At 48.1% G+C, this 20,068-nt stretch overlaps 1 protein-coding gene across 10 annotated transcripts in view; it reads left to right on the plus strand.

The window, feature by feature from the left end:
• HDAC5 (histone deacetylase 5) overlaps positions 1-20,068 on the plus strand; it is a 2,156,790-nt gene that overhangs the window by 1,980,888 nt on the left and 155,834 nt on the right. For all 10 annotated transcript variants that reach the window (XM_069634322.1, XM_069634324.1, XM_069634323.1 and 7 more), the window contains one exon: positions 4,264-4,361. In XM_069634322.1, coding sequence (XP_069490423.1) covers positions 4,264-4,361 — 98 coding nt within the window. The remainder of the gene's footprint in view (positions 1-4,263; positions 4,362-20,068) is intronic.

The raw sequence follows: 20,068 nt of genomic DNA on the forward strand, positions 1-20,068 counted from the left end.
CGTTACCAGGTAAGAAAGTAACTTGTTCTATGCCTTGTCTTGAGTGTGTCAATGTATAATGTACCCCTCTGTTAGATGTCCTGCTAGTCATCGTTGTGTGTTGTGAGAAAGTTGAATGTGGGCGATTGGTAGCTCAGTGCATGTTGGATGAATGATTATGCGCAAGTGTTCCAAGTGTGTTAGTTGAGATCTGATTGTGTGCGTGTTATGGCGTTTTTTGAGCTTATGCTCCAAGGTAGGTGTTATCACATTGCAGTTGTGTTAATGACCAGGTGAATGCAAATTAATTGATGCAATTGGTTTGCAGGTTCTCTTGTACTACCTAAACAGATCAGCTGTAAAGCTCCAACTTTGATTTACAGTGATCCTGTGATATTGCATAGTTTGATTTGCAATTTGAATGGTTAAGTGCATGAGAATGTACCTGTGTTAAGTGATGAGCTTGTTTTAGTGTGTCTGGTTACTTAAGCCATCCTATTTAAGTGATGGTGGGGTTCTTTAGTTCTCCAAGGGAGTCTACTCGCTAATGTTAAGTCTGTGCTATGAACTTAACAGTAACTAGAACCTGCAATAAATTCAGTTATAATTCAGGTTTCTCAATGGGTCATCTGGACAAATGACGGAGGACTTGAATGTAGAAGCCTGTATCTTTTTTCAGCTATATTGCAGGTTCCAGTTGCTCTTCGTTCATGCATAGCAGAGGGTACGTCCACCGGCCATCCTCGGGCATCCCAGCTCAGATCTCAAATGGCACCCTTGGATCTGGTGCTTGAGTGTCTGAAAGATGAGATGCTCTTAACTTCCATTTTGGGACTCTTAAGAGTAATGAACCTCTACATTGTTCCCTGCGGGAGTCTAGAACTAAAATGTTAGCCTTTTGGTTATCCTCTAGATTGTAGATAGTAGGTGTTACCGATTTCTGGTGACAATACCACGGTTCAGTGGCGCCTGGGTTAGTAAAAGGAACACCGGTCTCGCAATAAGAGGTAGGACGGCCTTTAGAGAGCCCCTCGATTATAAGAATAATAAAAACTCCCGAACCGTCTTAGAGAATTGTAGAGTGCTAGGAATGCTTGCCTGATAGGGAAGACAGCTAAAGTTGAGTGTCTGCCTTACATTTATTTAAAGGGCAGGGAATGTGGTTTCCTATTTTAACGTTTTGTTTTTTCACTGTACTTGATACATCGTCATTGTTTTACTTTTCTGAACTGCTTTTACTGTGTTTTAGTTTAAAGTTTAGATAATCTCACTTTGAGATTGCCAACTGTGTACATATGTTATATCTATGTGCTTTATGTGATATATACTTAGGTTTTGATTGCTTATTGTTTTAAGGCCTAATACAATAGTATATTTTTCTTCATTTGAGTGGACTCCAACACTTGATTGTCTTAGTGTGGGTAAGTGTATTTTCACACCACCAGAGCTCCTGATGTCTGTCTTACTGCTTAGCTCACGTTCCCTTGATGGCGTTTGGCTAGACAAAGGTTCAACTCTGTTCAATGACTAGGTTGGCCTCTCAGAACCTTCCCACAGGGTTCGTTCTGGATGTCTATTTTAACATTTACCCACACAGGGTGCATGTTTTATGCCCTATCTAGGGCTATGGGTGGGTCTAAACCAGCCGAAACCACGATAGAGGTTGCAGGGATGGGCTCAGAGTGAGCCCATGTGTGCACAAAGGCCATTTATGTCCAGCCTCTTTGTTCCTCTGGAAGAGGGATCCAAAACCAAAATCACAGATAACTGGACTACATAAAATACACGAGTCCCGCAAAAGTTACCGGAAAGATACATAGGACTATTAATGAGGTAAATCATCTTGCACCCATGGTGAAGCCAAAAATCCATTACAGCTGCCACTAGCCTACTCTTTAAATCAATGTTGGGTGATAAAATCTCCGTAGGGACAGAATTGGGTGCTTATAAAGCACTTCTGTCCTACGAGCTATATGGACTCCCTTTGGACATATACTAAAACAATAACTTTCACACAATAACTGCACCACAGGGTTGATCAAAGACTTGTCTGAATTATTTTAATCATATCTCTCAACTCCCGTAGGAGTGCCCTTTTGATAACACGTGTTTCGGCACATCTTGTGCCTTTTTCCAAATCTGGGCAATTGTTATTTCAAAATCGCACAACTTCATAAACAGAAACAATTAGACATATCCATGTATATTTCAAGTCATACCAAAATTGACCAAAATGAGTTGAACATAACAATGTCACAGAGATGAGAGAGTGGTGAAGGGGAGGATGGTTGAGGTCAAATGAAAATAACCACATCAGACAACAGAAAAATGAAAAAACATACAATTAGTAAAATTCCCATTTGGCTTTTTCATTTAGAAATCCATGTCAGTCACTATTGATAGTAATTATCCATGTTGGTCACTTTTAGACGTAACTATTAAGCCTTTTACATATTCTTTATGCACTTCCGCCCATGCTGTGCCTCGGGACGGGAGTTGAGATATATGATTAAAATAATTCAGACAAGTCTTTGATCAAACCTGTGGCACAGTTATTGTGTAAAAGTTAATTTCTTTATATGTACAACAGAGGTGGGGAATTGGTCCTCTGATCGCTTTCACACACATGCAACACGCAGCACCAGAAGGTGAATGTGGTCGCAGGGCACCTGAAGTTGATAGCTATAAACCCCAAGATTGGTGGACATACACTAAAACATGGTTGCAGTGTTAGGGGGACTACAGGAGGAAATGCCTCTGACAACACAAAGCAGCCAAAGATCCTAAAAAACATAGTGGTGGGTGGTGGAGGAGAGGTGATAAAATGTTTAGAGGGTCCACTAAAAGGGACATCAACCACACGAACCCGCACCCCCCCGCAGCCCCCCACCCCCTGCAAAATTGAATTCTATCCCAACACTCCTCAAGAAGCAAATGTCTACCAGCACAATAAACAGAATGCACAGTGGTGCCAACGAGGATGAAGTATTCAACTGCCACCCTCCTATGAGCCAACCACTTTTCTGGTTGAGAGAGTTCATCCAGGGACAAAATGGGGCAGGTTAGCTTACTCCCAACCTGATAGCCATAAAGGCAACGTAGAGCATCACACCAAAATGCAGTTGCGTAATTGAGGGGGACTTTGGAATATTTGCCCATTCTGTGTATTCCAAACAGGATTTTTTGCAAGTAATGCATTGCAATACTTTCTCTCTGGAATAACTGAAGAGTGAAAGGGGACAGGATGGGCCAGCCATCAGCGGAGGAGGGGTGTAAAGGAGAGGGGGGCGAGTGGAATATGGTGTGGTGGGTGAAGGAGTGGAGAAAAGGTTTGGGGTGGGGAAAGGGTGGAGGGGTAGTGGCAGGGGTACATGGTTGAGAAAGTGAATCCTTTTCACAGTTCCTGTTGCACAAAAGACCTGTGGAATGGGGTGAGAAAAGGACCAATTTCGAAAACACAATGTAGGGCTGGAAAATGTTTCCCTGTCGGCAAAAGTCTGTACACCAATAATATTCAGCAAAACAATCTAGCCCACTGCCGGAGTTGCCAAAAGGAGTCCCAAAAATTGATTTCTTACCTAACCCAGTAAACATTAGGTGAACTTTTGTTTTTTAGCATAGACTTTTAAAACCATACAAAGGAGTGCCAGCCTAATTGGTTACATTTGATATGAAATTAGTAAACTGGAGGTGAGCCTTTTCAACCAGTTGCATGAGAAAAGGAAATGAAGTGAGTGTGCTTAACAGACTGAGAATAGTCTTTCTGAATATAGACCCATCTCAGAAACTGATATTTTTCAAAATGTGTAGGCTGAGGTCATGACATCGTTGTCCTTTATGTGAAATAATTAGTTCCGTTTGTGGATCTATGACTGTTTTCCTATTTATTTTTTAAATAATGGATTTATATTTTCCCCAAATTGCACTTAGGCAGATTCTTTTTGACCTTATTCTACCAGTTTTTGTTGCCACAAAATCCTGGTGTCGAGCCCCATGCCTCTCCCCTTAGTACTTACCTCCCCCACCCCCGCCCTTGTATATGCCTTACACCAACTTACCATCTGCATGTTTGCAGTAAAAAAAAGTGGTACACAATTCAGTGAAAGTGGGAAATAACCCAGTTTGTGAGGGTATGTCCTTTTGCTCTGTGACATATGAGCATATTCTTGCTTCTTGATTAGGAAGCTTAATTCACATGCTTGTGCACCTGATCATTTAGGCTATCTTAAAGGTTGCTATATGATGATAATGCAAGACATCTACAAATTGTCATCTTATTTTCAGGTGGGAGCTGGTATGGGAGTGGGTTACAATGTGAACGTAGCCTGGACAGGTGGTGTGGACCCTCCAATTGGTGATGTGGAATATCTGACTGCTTTCAGGTAGGTGTGAGAAGAACAGAGCAATAACATGGCAAAGGTAGAATGGTGTTCCTAGACATAAAGGGTGCATGTTTGAGAGGTCTGTTCATGGAGCTTTGAGCGTTGGTTTGAAGAGTACAACACATGAGCATGTTGGTGTTTGTGCATTTTAGGAAGATGTCATCAATACATCAGTAGTTCGCCGAATGATGTCAGACTTAAAGTAACATAAACACTGTGTACAGGTGCGTTATAAATGACTCATATAATATCTTAGGTGCAACCTCCTCAACAAGATTACACTCAACAGAATACTGTAGATGTTGTAAAATACTTGTTGCATTGTCTGTGATGCCAGAATAGTTTTGCTACTCCCTCCTGTAGGTAATGTTTTCTTCTCATATAACAGGGGCTCTGTGTATACAGGGTTATTGCCTAGCACAGTATACTTGAGAAGAGTTTGTTGTGGCGCTAGCACAGTATGTATGTGTCCAGTGTACAAGCTAATCCGTGTCCTGACCCAATGCACCTGGGTTCAAGCACTGTATATTTGTGGCCTTGAAGCAGTACATTTTGGTTAATGTAATACACCTTACAGTGGAGGAAAAGCTTGTTTGGGCCTTAGAACAGTAGTACATCTGAGAAGTTCTATGCCTTTCCTGCTCAGTACAAAACTGTGCTGGTCGTTAACAAACTGCATTAGGCGCACTTGCCTTGCCCTCACTGTTCCCACTTTTTTTAAAATTATTTTTTGTTTTCATTTTAACATAACATACAGACTTGCACATCAATGTATAACTGCACAACAAAACTATAACATCTGTCTCCTCTCCTTTTCCCCAACTCCTCCCACCCACCTACTTGCAGCTAATAACATGAACATTGCGCAACTGTTCCTTACATCCTGCTCGTTTGCCATCTTACCCTACCTCCTCTACCCTCTCACCAGCATCGTCATACCCAGCACCCATGATGTCCATTAGCATTTGTCTCCAACCCTCCAGCTCCATATTGCTCTGTTCCGGGTCGTGACTATCTGCTTCTTGCCAGGTCATAGTCTCTGTATTAACCCATTTCTGTAGATCTGCCCACCACGCTATTGCCACAGGCCCCTTGTGCACTTTCCAGCCGATCGCTATCCTGCATTTCGACAGTATGTATGCAAGATCTTTCAATTTATTCAAATGTCTAATGTTCTTGGGTCTAGCAAAGCCGCCCAGCAGGCAGGCCTTCGGGGATCCATTGTCTAGGGTAATACTCGCACACGCCAACACTTGGGCTATCTCATCCCAGAATTGCCTAATCTTCGCACAGGCCCAGAACACGTGCACCAGGTCTGCTTTAACTAACCTGCACTTCAGGCAGACCTGTGCTGCCGTGTGGCTGAACTTCGCTATTCTTCCCGGGGTCAGGTATGCTCTGTGTCACATACATTTGGATCTGCTGTAGTCTGGCATTCCTGGACACCTTCTTGTTGTAAGCATTTTTTCTCTGTCCCACATCTCGTCCGACAATTGTTTTTGCAATTCTGCCTCCCAACACTGTCTAACCTGCTCCATCCCACAACCCCTCTTGCTCATCAGCAGCTCGTATATTCTCGATATCTCGTACCCACCCTCTGAAATGTCATAAAGCGTCTCTAACTTCTCATCCCCTTGTAATCATTCTACCATCGGCCATGCCCGTTTAATTTTAGTTAGTAGGTGGCTGATTGTGAGATGCTGTCCCAGGTGCAACCCCATATTTGCAGCCAGTGCAATAAACTGTAGGGGCTTCCCCTCTTCCATCCTATCTCTCACCGTTGCCACCCCCTTGGGCTCACAATACTTCTGCGCATTTACCCGTATCTGTGTCTCCTCCCCATACAGTGTGACAAGTGGAATCTGTGGAGAATATGGTTCTACCTTCCCCAACAGACGGCAAGCTCGCCACCTTATCTTCTTCCCTACCTTCAACAATAAATGCGGGCAAGATCTGCAGGGTGCCTTTGTCCATATCACCCTTTTAATCACCATCCGACAGCCATTTGGTCACAAATTGTAACTGGCTAGTGACAAAGTCACTTTAATCCCACCCTGCTCGTACAGGTTCTGGAGCTTCTGCAATGCTACTCTGCATCTCGAATAATGCCTCGGAAGCGCCTACATTTTTCATTCAGCCTCCTGAAAAAAGATTTCAGGATATCATATGGGACATTGGTGAAACAGTGCAGTAGCCTCGGTAGCACCACCATCTTTAACAGGGCTGCCCTCCCCAAAAGCCATGAAATTCGCTATTTTGTCATTCGCTTTCGATGTATTCTGCGTTTGCTTGGCCTGCAGATCGTGGTATATGTCCACCCCTAGATACTTGAACGTCACCATCTAACAGGCAGCACCGGCAGCGTACTCTCGGGCTGGCCCACATATCCTCCCAACGGGAACAGGCTCAACTTCTGCACATTAATTGTGATACCTGACAAGGCCATATAGCGTTCCAGCACATCTAGGATATACTGCAGATTCTCTTCTGGGTGCTGTAGGTACAGAAGCATGTCTTCCGTGTACAGTGAAAGCAGATGCCTGCCCCCCGGTGTGGCAATACCGCTTCTATATATTCTTCTCGAAGGTAGACCGCCAGTGGCTCCAACACCAAGATAATAAGCGTTCGGGACCACAGGCTTCCCTGCCTTATGCCTTTTCCCAGCTACCACTGCTCCAAGACAATCATGCACGTCTTAACTCTTGCCATCGGCTCATTATATGACAACGGCACCCATTTGATATACGTGGGGCCCACATCAAACCTTTACAGCACTGCCAGCAACCAGGGCCACCTCACCGAGTCAAAGGCCTTGACCGCGTCCAACGAGGCCACTGCCAAGTGCTCCCTACTACTCTGGGTGTGATCTATTATGTGGTGCAGGCTCCATAGGTTACCTGTGATTTGCCTACACGGGACGTATCACGTCTGGTCTGGATGTTTTAGGTTGGCAATCGCCGGTTTAAGCCTGCTAGCCAATAAAGCTGTGTGAATCTTCCTGTCTTGGTTCAGCAGTGATAGAGGCCTATATGAGCCACAATCCGTAGACGGCTTGCCTGGTTTCCAAACAGTTACTATTATTTACTCTCTTAGCGACCCAGGCAGGTGGCCTATGCTCAGCGCTTCATTGCGCATTGCCAACAATGGGGCGACGACCTCTGCTCTATACTCCTTGTAAAATTTGCCCGGCAGTCCATCCACTCCCTGGACTTTACCTGTCGGTAGCTCCAGTATAACCTGTTCCAATTCTTTCCAGCGAAATACTGAATCGTTGGTGTGTGTGTGTGTATTTCTTTTATACAGCATATTACGTGTGGGCTATTTTATTGTGTATAGGACTATGGGTCTCACTTGGTGGATTCCCTGTTAACAGTATTCCTTTAAGTTTGACAGAATTGTGGGAGCCCCTCTACTGAGAACAAACACGGCCAAATTACTGTTTCTTTGCATGGTTACAGCTCAGGGTTTACACTCGCATTTTAACGCACTGTACCTTTGACAGAGGAGAAAAATCCATTTGCATATCAATCTGGTTCCACCCACATGGTCATTTCTTATAACAGGATTCCTATTTTGGGGGGATTCTTGCGCCACTTTCTAGGGCGCCTAAATGTTTTGCTCTCTTCTCTTTATTTTTGCATCAATGGCCGATTTTTAGTGGCTAGGGGGATTTCTGGCGACCCCATGCTATTGCAATCCTTTTTTTCTCTACCCATGTACAAGACTCCCATTCCCAAGGGCCTCTCAGGCACCATACTTTTGCCCCAGGTGATATCGCCTGATATTGGTTTTAAGGAGTAGGCTTGTGGCAGCTGTAATCTTGCTTTCTTTTTTTTTTTAAACTTTGTTTATTGGCAGAAAGTTAAGACAGGCATACAACAGGGTACATTACAGTCACCAGGTACGATCGCACAATATCGAGCAACACACAGAGGCAGGGTTCCTCCTCATTAGGAAGAACATTTAGCTTTTGGAGCAGCCCAGCTTGGGCAAGAAGAGACACGAGTTAGTGACATGGTGTGTCGGAGCGTGTTTGCGGAGGGGAGGCCATCCTCTCTGCATCGTCTCTATTATTCAGATAGCTGCGGAATTCTGTCCACACATTTCTGGGTCGTGATGTAGGAGGCAATGACCCAATGTATTCCTCTTCACACAATTGAGTCCAAGTAAGGGCTTTAAGCCACATCGAGAAGGTAGGGGGGCTGCGCCTCTTCCAGTTTTGCAAAATACACCTTTTTGCGACAATGGCTCCAACATTCAAGAACTTAGACATTTTCTTTGCACCTTCCCCCTCCCAAATTCCAAACAGTAGTGCAAGTGGGTTCATCTCCACTGGGGCCTCTATTATTTTGGAGAGTGCCTCCGCCACGGCCACCCAGAAAGCGTGAATCGCAGGGCATGCCCAGAACATGTGAATCTGGTCAGCGTCAGGGGATTTACACCTTGGGCATGTACAGGACAGGGCGCCAGCGAATCTCGCCACTCTAGACGGTGTGTAGTAAAGCCTGTTGAGGAATTTAAATTGAATGCAGCGGAATCTGGCGCTCAGAGAGACCGTGCGTGTGTGAGTGCACATCTTCCTCTACAGACCCTCAGGTATTTCTATTGCAAGTTCCCCAGCCCACGCCTCCCGGGGCCTGAGAGACCAGAACACCTTCTTCCCAAGCTGCATTTTGTACAGAGTGGATAGTACCCCCTTGGATCCCGCAGAGTTCGCAATGTACTGGAGTTCGGGTGAATCGGGGGGTTCGTTTGGATACGAGGGCCACATGGCCCGGATCGCAGCTCGGAGCCTGTAGTACTGAAGAATCTCAAGGAGGGAGTTAGTGTGTTCAGGGCGCCATGTTTGGGGGGTGATAAACTTTCCCTCTGGGAAGAGGTCCGTCAGGCCTCGGTAACCAAGTTGTTCCCAGTATTGGGAGAGGTGCCGGTCGTGTGTGGGGGCAAGTCCCGGAAACCGCCACAAGGGGAGCCACTTATAGTACGGGGCAGCTTCTGCTCGGTGTGTAAGATAGCAGTCCAAGCTCTTATCGTGGCAGTCACCGGGTCCGCTTGGGCTTCCGTTTGGAGCCCGTGTTGCAGCAATAGGGTCATAATGTTAGTTCCCTCTCCGGCCATTTTTTCGAATTTTACATGTGGAGGGGGTTTCTGAAGTACATACCAATGGGTGGCATGCTGGGCCTGGGCCGCGTACCAGTACAGTTGTAGGTCTGGTGCCGTAAATCCCCCTTTATCATATGGAGCTGTCATGTGTTGCCACTTCATGCGGACCAACCCTGAGTGCCAGAGGAACTGGGCACACCCCGAGTGGAGCTCTTTGAACTACTGCCTTCCGGGCCAGATCGGGACATTAGTAAAGACGTAAAGGAGCTTGGGGACCACTATCATCTTTATCAAGGACAGTTTGGCTGCCAAGGATAATGGTAGGTGTTGCCACTTGGAGAACTTGGAAACGATGAGCCGAGCCGCAGCTTCATAATTGTCCTTAAGTATGGCCTTTTTGGATAGCGACACCTGCACTCCCAGGTACTTGACCCCGTTCGGAGACCAGCGGAGGGGGTAATCACATGTCGGCTGTTGTGTCGCTGCAGTGAGGGGGAAGATTTCAGACTTCGAGTAGTTTATCTCAAACCCGGAGAAAGTGCCTATTTTGGTGACGTCTCTAATAATCTGGTTCAAGTGTGTGGAGGGATTTCTTATGTAGAGGAGGACGTCATCTGCGTATAGCGAGATTACTTCCGGATCATCAATTAACCGAATGCCTTTATTGGAGTGGCGCCCTCTAACATGGTCTGCCATGGGCTCGATGGCAAGCGCAAAAACGAGGGGGGAGAATGGGCAGCCCTGGCGGGTCCCACGGTGTAGTTTAAAGAGGGGAGAAGGAAGAGAGTTTACAAGGACCCTGGCCACTGGATCAGTATATAAGAGCTTTATGTAGGAAAGCATGTTTGGGCCCACACCCATCTTCTGTAGCACCGCCCACAGGTATTGCCATGCGACCATGTCAAAGGCCTTCTGGGCATCGAGAGTTACAGCCACCGCATCGGCGTTCGGGTCAATCCTGGACATTACGTTAAATAGACGGCGGATGTTGAGTGCCGTGGACCTACCCGGGATGAACCCGCTCTGGTCCGGATGTACCATGTGGGTCATAAAAGGGAGAAACCTATTTGCAATTATTTTGGCGAAGATTTTCATGTCCGTATTAATGAGGGATAGTGGTCTATAGGACCCGCACTCTTCCGGGGGTTTGCCCGGTTTGGGGATGACTGTTATTAAGGCTTCCCGTAAGGAGGGGGGAGGATGTGTAACCCGAGTGCTTCGGTCCAGACCCCGTGTAGTGCCGGTGCTAAAACTGCCACATGTTCCTGGTAAAACTCAGAGGTGAGTCCGTCCGGGCCGGGGGCCTTGTTCTTGGGAAGGTCTGATATTACCTGAACTATTTCTTCTAGGGTGAACAGGGCTTCAAGACACTCTCTGGTATCCCGGGAGATAACCGTCATAGGGATGCTTTCCAGGAGGTCATCTAGATCTCGATCTGAGTGTCCGGGCCGGGCGCCATATAGCTCGGCATAAAAGGTGGCGAATATGTCGAGGATGGAGCGGTCAGACCAGTGCTTAAGTCCCCTTTCGTCTAGAATATAATCGATCCTGGTCCAGCCGCCTTCCGCTCACACCGCTCTGGCCAGTGTTCTACCCGCCCTGTCCCCCTCTCCATATCTGCGGGCAGCAACCGGACGGGCGTAGTATTGCACCTCCCTTATAGCATGTGACTAGAACTGTTCCAACTCAGCTCTGATCTCTGCTAGTATCTCTGGGGACGGTGTAGCAAGGTGTTTCTGCTCAAGGGCCTTGAGCTTAGTTTCCGAATTGTTTAGGGATTGCCTAATGGCCTTCAGGATACCTGCTTCTTTAGAGATGCACATCCCCCTGATATACACTTTGAATGCTTCCCACCTGACCCCCTCCGATGTCTCCGACGTGCTGTTAGTTTCGAAGAATGTGGTAACGTATGCTAGTATTTCAGCTTTGAATACAATGTCCGCCAGGGCGGCAGACTTAAAGCGCCACGCGGGACGTGTTGGGCCCTCATTGCCGATCAGGATCTGTAGCAGCACAGGGGAATGGTCAGACAGCGTGCGTGCCAGGATCTTAGCTTCCGAGACCCTGCCCACCAGCCCTCCCGAGAGCAAAAACACATCGATTCGTGAGGAACTATCGTGTACAGTGGAGTAGAATGTATAGTCCCGTTCGTGAGGGTGGAGGGTCCTCCATATATCGTGCAGATTAAGGGCATCCATATGTGCACGGAGTCGAGCCGAAGCTCGCGTCGTGGTTCTGCGGGTGGTTGTTGTTCTATCTAAGGTGTTATCGATTATCAGATTCATGTCTCCCGCCCATATGATAGGGATATCTGGGTATCTCATTAGGATGGAGGCCACAAAGAACTTGGCCGAATCAGTGTTGGGCGCATATAAGTTGACCAGTATGCAGTCTTCATGAGCCAAGGTGCAATGTAAAATAACATATCTGCCTTCTGTGTCGATGTGGGACGAGTGGAGTGTGAAGTTTAGAGATTTATGAATAAGTGTCAGGACACCTCTAGCTTGAGTGGAATATTGAGTGTAATACCTATTGAGACCCCAGGTGTGTGCTATAGTGGACGATAAATGTTTCCGAGCGTGCGTCTCCTGCAGTAGGAGTACCTTAACCCCATGTCTCTGTGCATATTCCGCGATCCTTCGTGTCTTCGTGAAATTTGTCAGCCCCCGGACATTCCAGGACATCATCCTGACTGCCATATCACTGGTTTACGGAACATCCCAGGTCAAGCATCTAGTATTGATTCTCTCGATGTGTGCCGTCCCAGAAAACAGCTGCCACCCCCCGGAGCCGGTCCCAACTCCTCTGCCGTTTTGTATATAATCAACCCCAACTTCTGCCATCCCCTCCCTCACCGCCCTGCCCCAACTAGCAATGTATGAAAACCCACCCAAACCTTGACCCATTGCACACCTTCCCCAACTCGGCGGCACCGGGACACTAGCCCAACCGGGGCCAAAACACAAACATTTAGACTCAGAAGACATTGCAGCCGCAGTGGGGGCTGCCGCTGCCGTTCTACCCACTTTTACTAGTATCAGTTACAATAACAGCATATCTAACTGGACTTCAGCTGACAAGCAAATAATTTCAAAGAGAGGATACTGGAGCACTTAGATTCCACGGATCAAACCCAGTTGATACATAGCTTCAAAAGTATGTTTTACATCTCTAAGGTACGTTTATACACGATGTTGTATCACTATGCGGATCAAGGCTCAATGTGTGGCGCCACAGGCATAGGATCTCCCTGTACATTCACCTCACTTAGATGTGCTCACATTGCAGTGCTGCAGGGCCACCGGGGGCCCGCCATCCGACAGAGAGGGGGGGTTCGGAGCCCACCAGGGCGGCTCATAGTACCTACACCACCATCTCCAGCACCCATTACAGGATATTACGGGTTTAGACCTTCCATCCGCTCCTCAGGAGGGTCAGCCGGCGGGATCTGCGCCTCGATAAACTTGACGGCCTCGTCCGGGACAGTGAAAAAGTAGTGTTTGTTGCGGTGGGTGAACTTGAGGCGGGCAGGGAAAAGCATTGGATATTCAATTTTCCGCTCTCGCAGTAGCTTCTTCACTCCGTTGAATTGACGCCTTTCCGTCTGGACTGCCACCGAGAAATCGGGAAAGATTCTGATGACTTGTGAGTCCATCCTGAGTTCCCCTTTTTCCCTGGCCAACCGGAGGATATGATCCCTGTCCTTGTAGCTCAGTAGTTTTGCAATGATTGGTCTAGGGAAATCTCCAGGTTTGGGTCGAGGTGCTAGGGATCGGTGTGCCCTTTCCACGGTAAAAAACGGCCAGAGTGGCGGGTTGTCAAGGAGTTCCTTAAGTAGTTGTTCGACTGCCGTTTCCATGCGGCCCTTCAGCGCAGATTCGGGCACCCCCACAATGCGGACATTGTTCCTCCGGGACCGCGATTCCAGGTCATCACATTTGGCCTTTACCTGTTTCATGTCGCGGACAAGTTGTGAGACCGTGTTCTGTAGGGTGTGTACGTTGTCCTCGTTTGCCCCGATCCTCTGCTCAGTCTCGGCAATTCTGGTCCCATGCTGTTCGATCTTCGCTCTCATTGAGGCGACGTTTGCGGTGATGTCGTCCAGCTTTTCATGGAAGGCAGCAAAGTTTTTAGCCATGGATTCCATCATCGTGGAGAGGTCTGCCTGAGGGGGGTCCTGGGCGCATTCCTCTTCCTCTTCGGGTGGCAGAGAGGACGTTGTGCGCTCCGCCCTAGGCGCCACTTTTGAGAATCTGTCCATGGCGCCTGGTTTGCCGTTAGGCCTCGGCTTACTGGGCATCGCTGTGGAGGGAGCACCCGCCCGGGTGCGCCCGATCACCACCTTAGGATGGCGCGTCGCCGGTGGGACGGAGGTTAGGCCACAGTTGTAGCTCTTAAGGCGCACGGGAACAGCAGGCGTAGTATCCTGTAGCCAGGCTGTGGGGGCACTAGTGGCGGAGGCACTGTTGGGGGCGATGCAGGAAGGGTAGTCGGTCGCCAGTTATATGGTATCGTCTATATGTGTCTGTGGTTCTCCAGCCGAGCAGGTCCAAACGTTGAGCAGCGCCGTTTGACTGGATGGGGGGGGGTCCCAGATCTATCCACAAACCCGATTTTACATCACATTTTACAGATCCGGTTTGATAGAAGGTAGTGGCAAAGTGTCGTCCACAGGCCGAGCGTTCGTGAGTGCGCCCCAGCGCGATGCAGGGGAGTGTGTTTGGGGGCAGACCGGAGGGAGCGAGGCCCAGTCCAGGTTTGTTCGCCCACCTTGCCGCTGGATCCCCCGCCGTAGCCCTCCAGGGGTGAAGATCCAGGATCGGGTGTGGCGGCCGAGAGCACACGCGGGCCGCCCAGTCCGCAACGAGTGGAGGCAATCCGGGCCTCCGGCGCAGGCGCAGCCACCGCGTAGGAGGTATATTGGATGAGGGCCCGCCCAGGCCTCCGCCGCGCGGAGTAGGGGCGCAGCAAAGGAGCCTCACAATGCCCACGGGGGCGTCCCGGCAGGGCCGGGGCCCGTCACCGCCGGGGCCGGCGAGTGTCCAGTAGGAGATGGGGCACCAATGGCCAGGAGCCGATCAAGTGTCCGGGGCCCGTAACCGTCCCGGGAACGGCAGCGGGGTGAGAGTCGCCCAATATGCAAGCCACGGCTGGCGGGGCCCTCCGGGGGTCAGCGCCGTCCAGAGGCGCCTCGGCGCGGGGAGCCCAGCAGGCCAGCGAGCGCGGCGTGTCAGAAGGCCGCAGGTCGCCTCCTCCGGGGCTGGCGAGGAGGGGGCGTCGCACCACAGGGCCCGAGGCCCGTGCCTCCCTTCCCCGGCACTGTTTCTCGCCCAAATTTCACTCGGGTGGACAGGATGACAGGGGGACCAAAATCGTTGTGGTTTCGTAGTGGAAGTATTCAGTATACCGCGGATGTCCAACAGATTGTCGTGGGTAGAGACGGAGCTCACCGGCTAGGCAGCCATTTTCCTCGGCTGCTCAACAGCGCCCCCCGTAATCTTGCTTTCTGTAGCACTGCAAGCCATTTCATCAAATTGGTAACCCGATATAGTTTTGAGAGCCATTGGCCTACCTATGTTTTTGGTTAAATTCTGCACCCTGGCATTTTTTGAGGGCTTCCTTTGTTCAAGGTAGTCACAAAGGGTGTCCTAAAATGGCGGTCGTCAGCTGGTGTGCTACTAGGACACTATTACCCCATTGTATCTGCTCCTTGAACTGTCCTGGGTAGCCTCTACCCCTGTCTACACAGTGGAACTGTTTTTTGTGGCTGTACGACCCTTCCCTTGGTGCTTAGCTGCCTGCATCATCTTTGCTAGGTTCCCTAGACGTCTGCGAGTCTTCCTCACCAATACTTTCCCTGCTGGCTCGAGGGACTCCATTGTGGGAAGGCCGTTTGTTCTTCCTTTTGGTTTGTCGTCGGCAGAAGGTGCAAGTCCCTTTGCACTGGATCACTATAAACCACACCTAGGAAGAAACTATACTTAACCGCGTTTCTCCGTACTGGAGTCATTTTTGCTGAAATTACCACTGTGAGTACTTGGCTCTGGATCCTGGGGTGGGAGCGAATTCAAGATACTAGCCTTCATGGGGTCCCTTTGATCCGCGGTAGTCACTCTCTGGAAGCTAGTCTCTACCACATTTCTCTTTGTCTAACATTGGTAGCATTTATGCTTCACTGCATCTTCACCTGGGTCTTCTGGTTCTTCGACCAACTTCTGGATCTATTTATTGGGGTTTCCTCTGGTCCTCCATGGGGTTGTTCGGCACCAAATCCGCACCTATCGGGTAAAAGCGAAACCTGTCTTTATTTTCCCCCATTTAAGTGGATGGCCTACTGACTTTGTCCCTTTGACATCTATGGAACTTTCTACTCACCCCGGAACTCTCCTAAAGTGACTTTGAGGGTACTTACCCACTCCTGGGCATGTTAAATGCCTCTATAAGGGGTTGAGGGATTTCTAGGCCAAGAACTGGATTTTTGGTAATTGCCAAGGATTTTTAATGTATTTTGAAAGTTCTGCTCTACTTTCCTGTTAAAGTGAATACTGACTTGCACTGTATTTAATTTTGACGACTATGTAACTATTTTCTTGGGAGTGAAGTGCACCGGTAATCGTTTCTAAGATGTATCCTAATTTATTGCATGCCTATGGCTGTGTGTAATTGTATTTCACCCTGAAGCACTTTTTTAATTGATGGTGTGTGCGTTTATAGTAATTAAATGATATACCCTACGAATGGGATTCGAAAACTGAGGCAGCTGTGTGCGCATGAGCACAGTACGGCTTGACGTGACGATAGGTGCTTTCCTCTAACCTTCATGCTCGCAGAGAAAAGACAAGCCCTAAAGCCTGAAGTCTTGTCTCCTTTTGCTCTGCTTACGCCTTGCATCCCTCCCCCCCCTGCTCACCGGACAGTGTTAGAGCCGAGCTAACATCTCCCGCCAGACCGAGGAGCGGGAAGCAGGGAGCTGGGGGTCGGGACCGGAAGCAATGCTCTGAAGTGGCGGTAAGCAGACACAGATAATCTGTGTAGATTTTGAAGATTGTGTAGCCTCTGCACAGCTCGACAACCAATTCCACCTCACTTTACACTCCAGACACTCACCTCTACCCCACCCCTAAAACCGGTAACCCCTTTTCGCTGTGCTGTGTTGAGTGCAGCCCACACCCCGCATTTAGACAGAGCTAGTGGCAGTGTCAGGAGGGAGACAGCGAAAGGGGGGCAGTGTCAGGAGTGTTTTGGTGTGCGGACTCGCTGGTGGTGGAAAGTGTGGACCGGCCCCCATTCCTGCTCTTCATTTGGAGTAAGACTTTTTCAGTAAGAAAGGCTTTCTAACCTCAAAAGTTCGGTTTATAGTGAGTAACTTTGACTCTGACCGTGCAGTGCCGACACTCCCTCCCTCATGCATTCAAAGTGAAAATATACCCTGCGCAGCAAAGCTCTTAAACCCAGCAAGCGTATATGTAGCCCAACAAGTGTACCTAAGGCCCGGAGTTGAACAACGCGGGCAAAAAACAGCAAATTGAACAGCATGTCTACTGATGTTCGCCTCATGCAACAAAAGATTACTAGTTTATGGGATTGCATGCTATTGACTGGAAGCTCAGCAAGGGCAATCACTAAATCCCCTAACCTAGTTGCACCGCCCACATTGCCCGTCCAGTTATTAAACATACCACTCCCTACGGCCGTTTCTATGGTAGAGGGCAGTATTAGTCTCTCCCTCTGTTTGGCAACTATGGACAACAATGGCGCTTTACTCAAACTCTGTCAAAATCTTAAGTGTACCGTCAGCACATAGTCGCACCTCATCAAATTGTGCATCTGATCAAAACCTTTATTCTACTCCGAATTTGGAAGTGTTGTGTCTCCGACCAGGTGTCCTGTGAGTGCAGCGAGGATGAAGAAATGTCTATAGCCATTGAACAAAAAACACTCCAATAAGCTATTGGAGGCGAAAATGGAAACAGCGATGGTTTTGTGTGCCAGCATTGCGGCAGAACAAAGGAAAATGAAACTATTATCCAAAGTAGTAGGGCCACTTGTAAATGAAAGCCCCATGGTTGCTTTGTTGGGAAAAGATAGGTCTATAGCCGTCCTCCAGCTTATTTGAGGGGCAGCTGGGCCTCAGGAAAAGGGGTCTGCGCCGCCGCAAAATGTTAACAAAACACCCATTCAAGCTGAGACCCTCCATATTGGGGCTGCTTCAGAGAGTAACGCTATTGATGCCCCTGCAACGAGCTCTTGATGATCGTCAGCCCTGAGATCTACGTGGCTGAGAGCCAAGATAATCTGAGCACCACAAATCGGGGTGAGAGAAACAAGAAAAGAGTTGTCTTCTGAATTCATCCTTAAGCTCTCCCACTGGTCATCTGGACTCTGTCGTATTGACATCCTATCTGGGCAGCACTCGGTTGATTACTAAAGCGCAGGGAGATGGTACAAGTCACCAGGTTGTATTTCATGGCCCAATGGACAAATAGGTATGCCCCAACGCTATCAAGGGTTCAACCACTACTAATTTGACTTCGACTCTGCCAAGAAAATTACCTGTTAGCGACAAATGCAATATAATGGATCCTGGTCGGACTAGACTGGCAGAGTGTATGCCTATTTCTCATGGTTTGCTTGATGCTGTACATCCACATTTACAAGCGGACGTTCATTTTTTCACGTCAATGGGGCGCATGGTTAAAATAGTTTAAATTCATCCAAAGAGAGAGAGAGAGTCCTTTTCTGAATCGTACTAACCTGCTTGCTATATTCAAATCAATTCCTTGTTTAACTACTATTTATACTCATGATTATAACCATGTTTTCATATTGCTGGGAGGGCTGGAGGAGGCTCTGGGTCTGAGCAAGCTGTCATCCTTTCGTTTTCTACAACTGAAGTGGGCCTTGTCTGAGGAGAGGCGGGGAGAATACCTCAGGAGAGAACGGACTCATTTTGAGAAATTTCTGATCAACCAGAAGGAGTCTAAAGGGTTGATAGCGGGATTATACAAAATACTTCTCCTGGCAACCCCGAGGGAACCCCCCTCTCTTCGAGATCCAAGTAGTGATGGGATCTGGGTAAGGATATTTGGGAGGGGCTGTGGGCCCAAATGTGCAGGCGGGCCCATCGTTCCACCATGTATCTTCAGTACAGCCACCAGGCCCTGAAACTCCTGCACAGGTGGCACTACCCTCCCATGATGATAGCTCGGATGAGAGATGGATATGACCTGCACTGTTGGAAATGGCAGCGTGAGAGGGGGGACTACATACATATGTGGTGGAGCTGCTCCAAGCTGAGGGCATATTGGAGGGAAGTCCTCTCTTGGATTAAAGGGTTGATGGGATCCAGATGGTCCTCTCCCTGTAGCTTGTTCTCTTTGGCATAGAGGTGGAGGAGGGATCTTCAGGGAAGCGGGGACACATGTTTCATATTATGTTGATAGCAGCAAGGTGCTGCTTCAGCCAACTGTGGAAGAGCCCACGCATGCCTCTGGAGAGGGAGTGGGCTTCCAAAGTCTGTGCCATTTATGATATGGAGTACCTCACCAACCTTTTGGCGGAATCCAGTGTTAACATAGAGGGTGCTTGGCTCCTCTTTTTGAGACATAGGGGCGGCCGGATCGAGGGAACAGGAGGGGATGGGCCTGGAGAGGGCGGTTTTTCTGCTGGGGAGTGGCACTGATGAACCAAAGATAAGAACGGGGGGGGGGTTCTGGGAATGAGATTCATGAGCCCTGTGTTCAGACGTACTTAGAGATAAGGCCTGGACTTAGAAAGGAAGTATCAATGACTTAGAGCGGATGGTGGCATTGCTGTTGGGATTATTCAAGAATGTTTATATTGTTTGATGCTGTTGTAACCAAAATGCCAATAAAATGTGATTTTCAAAAAAACCTTTGCCATTATTCTTAAAGAAAAAATATCGAAATGTGCTATAACAAGTAATCTATCTCGTTTCAAACGGGGTTTTGCAAATAGCGTGGCACTCTACGTAACCTTAGCATCTTGCAAACAATTATTAACCACTGTCAGGATGAAACCTACGGAAACCTGTATGTGTGCTTTGTGGATTTTTCAAAAGCATTCAATACTGTATCCCATACTCGATTGTGGTCTAAGCTGAGTAATTGGGGTATTGATCGCTCACTTTTGTATTGCCTCATAGCCTTGTACACTGACAGTACAGTATCGCTTCGTGTTAATCAGAATGGTGAGGTTACTGAAGATATTCCAAGTAATACAGGTCTGAAACAGGGCTGCGACTTGGCCCCATTTTTATACAACTTATATTAGGCGGATATGGGCTCTTGCATTGAAGCAGCACATAATTTTCCTCCCCGTATTGGCATAGTGCCAGTATCTTGGATTGGCTATGCCGATGACACTTTCATACTTGACCGAAATCCCATTGGTCTTCAGAGATCATTGGACGTGCTGGCTGAGTATGCAGAGACAAATGTTCTCTGCGTTAAAAGTGCCAAAACTAAGCTACTGGCATTTTGCAAGAAAAAGATGGGACACAACTTTAAATGGTGCTATAAGGGCATGCTGTTAGAAGAAGTTGATAGATACCTATATTTAGGAGGCCCTATCTGCAATAATCA

This window comes from Ambystoma mexicanum, chromosome 13 (genome assembly GCF_040938575.1).
Source record: "Ambystoma mexicanum isolate Mex_15411 chromosome 13, UKY_AmexF1_1, whole genome shotgun sequence".
NCBI classification, from domain to species: Eukaryota; Metazoa; Chordata; class Amphibia; order Caudata; family Ambystomatidae; genus Ambystoma; species Ambystoma mexicanum.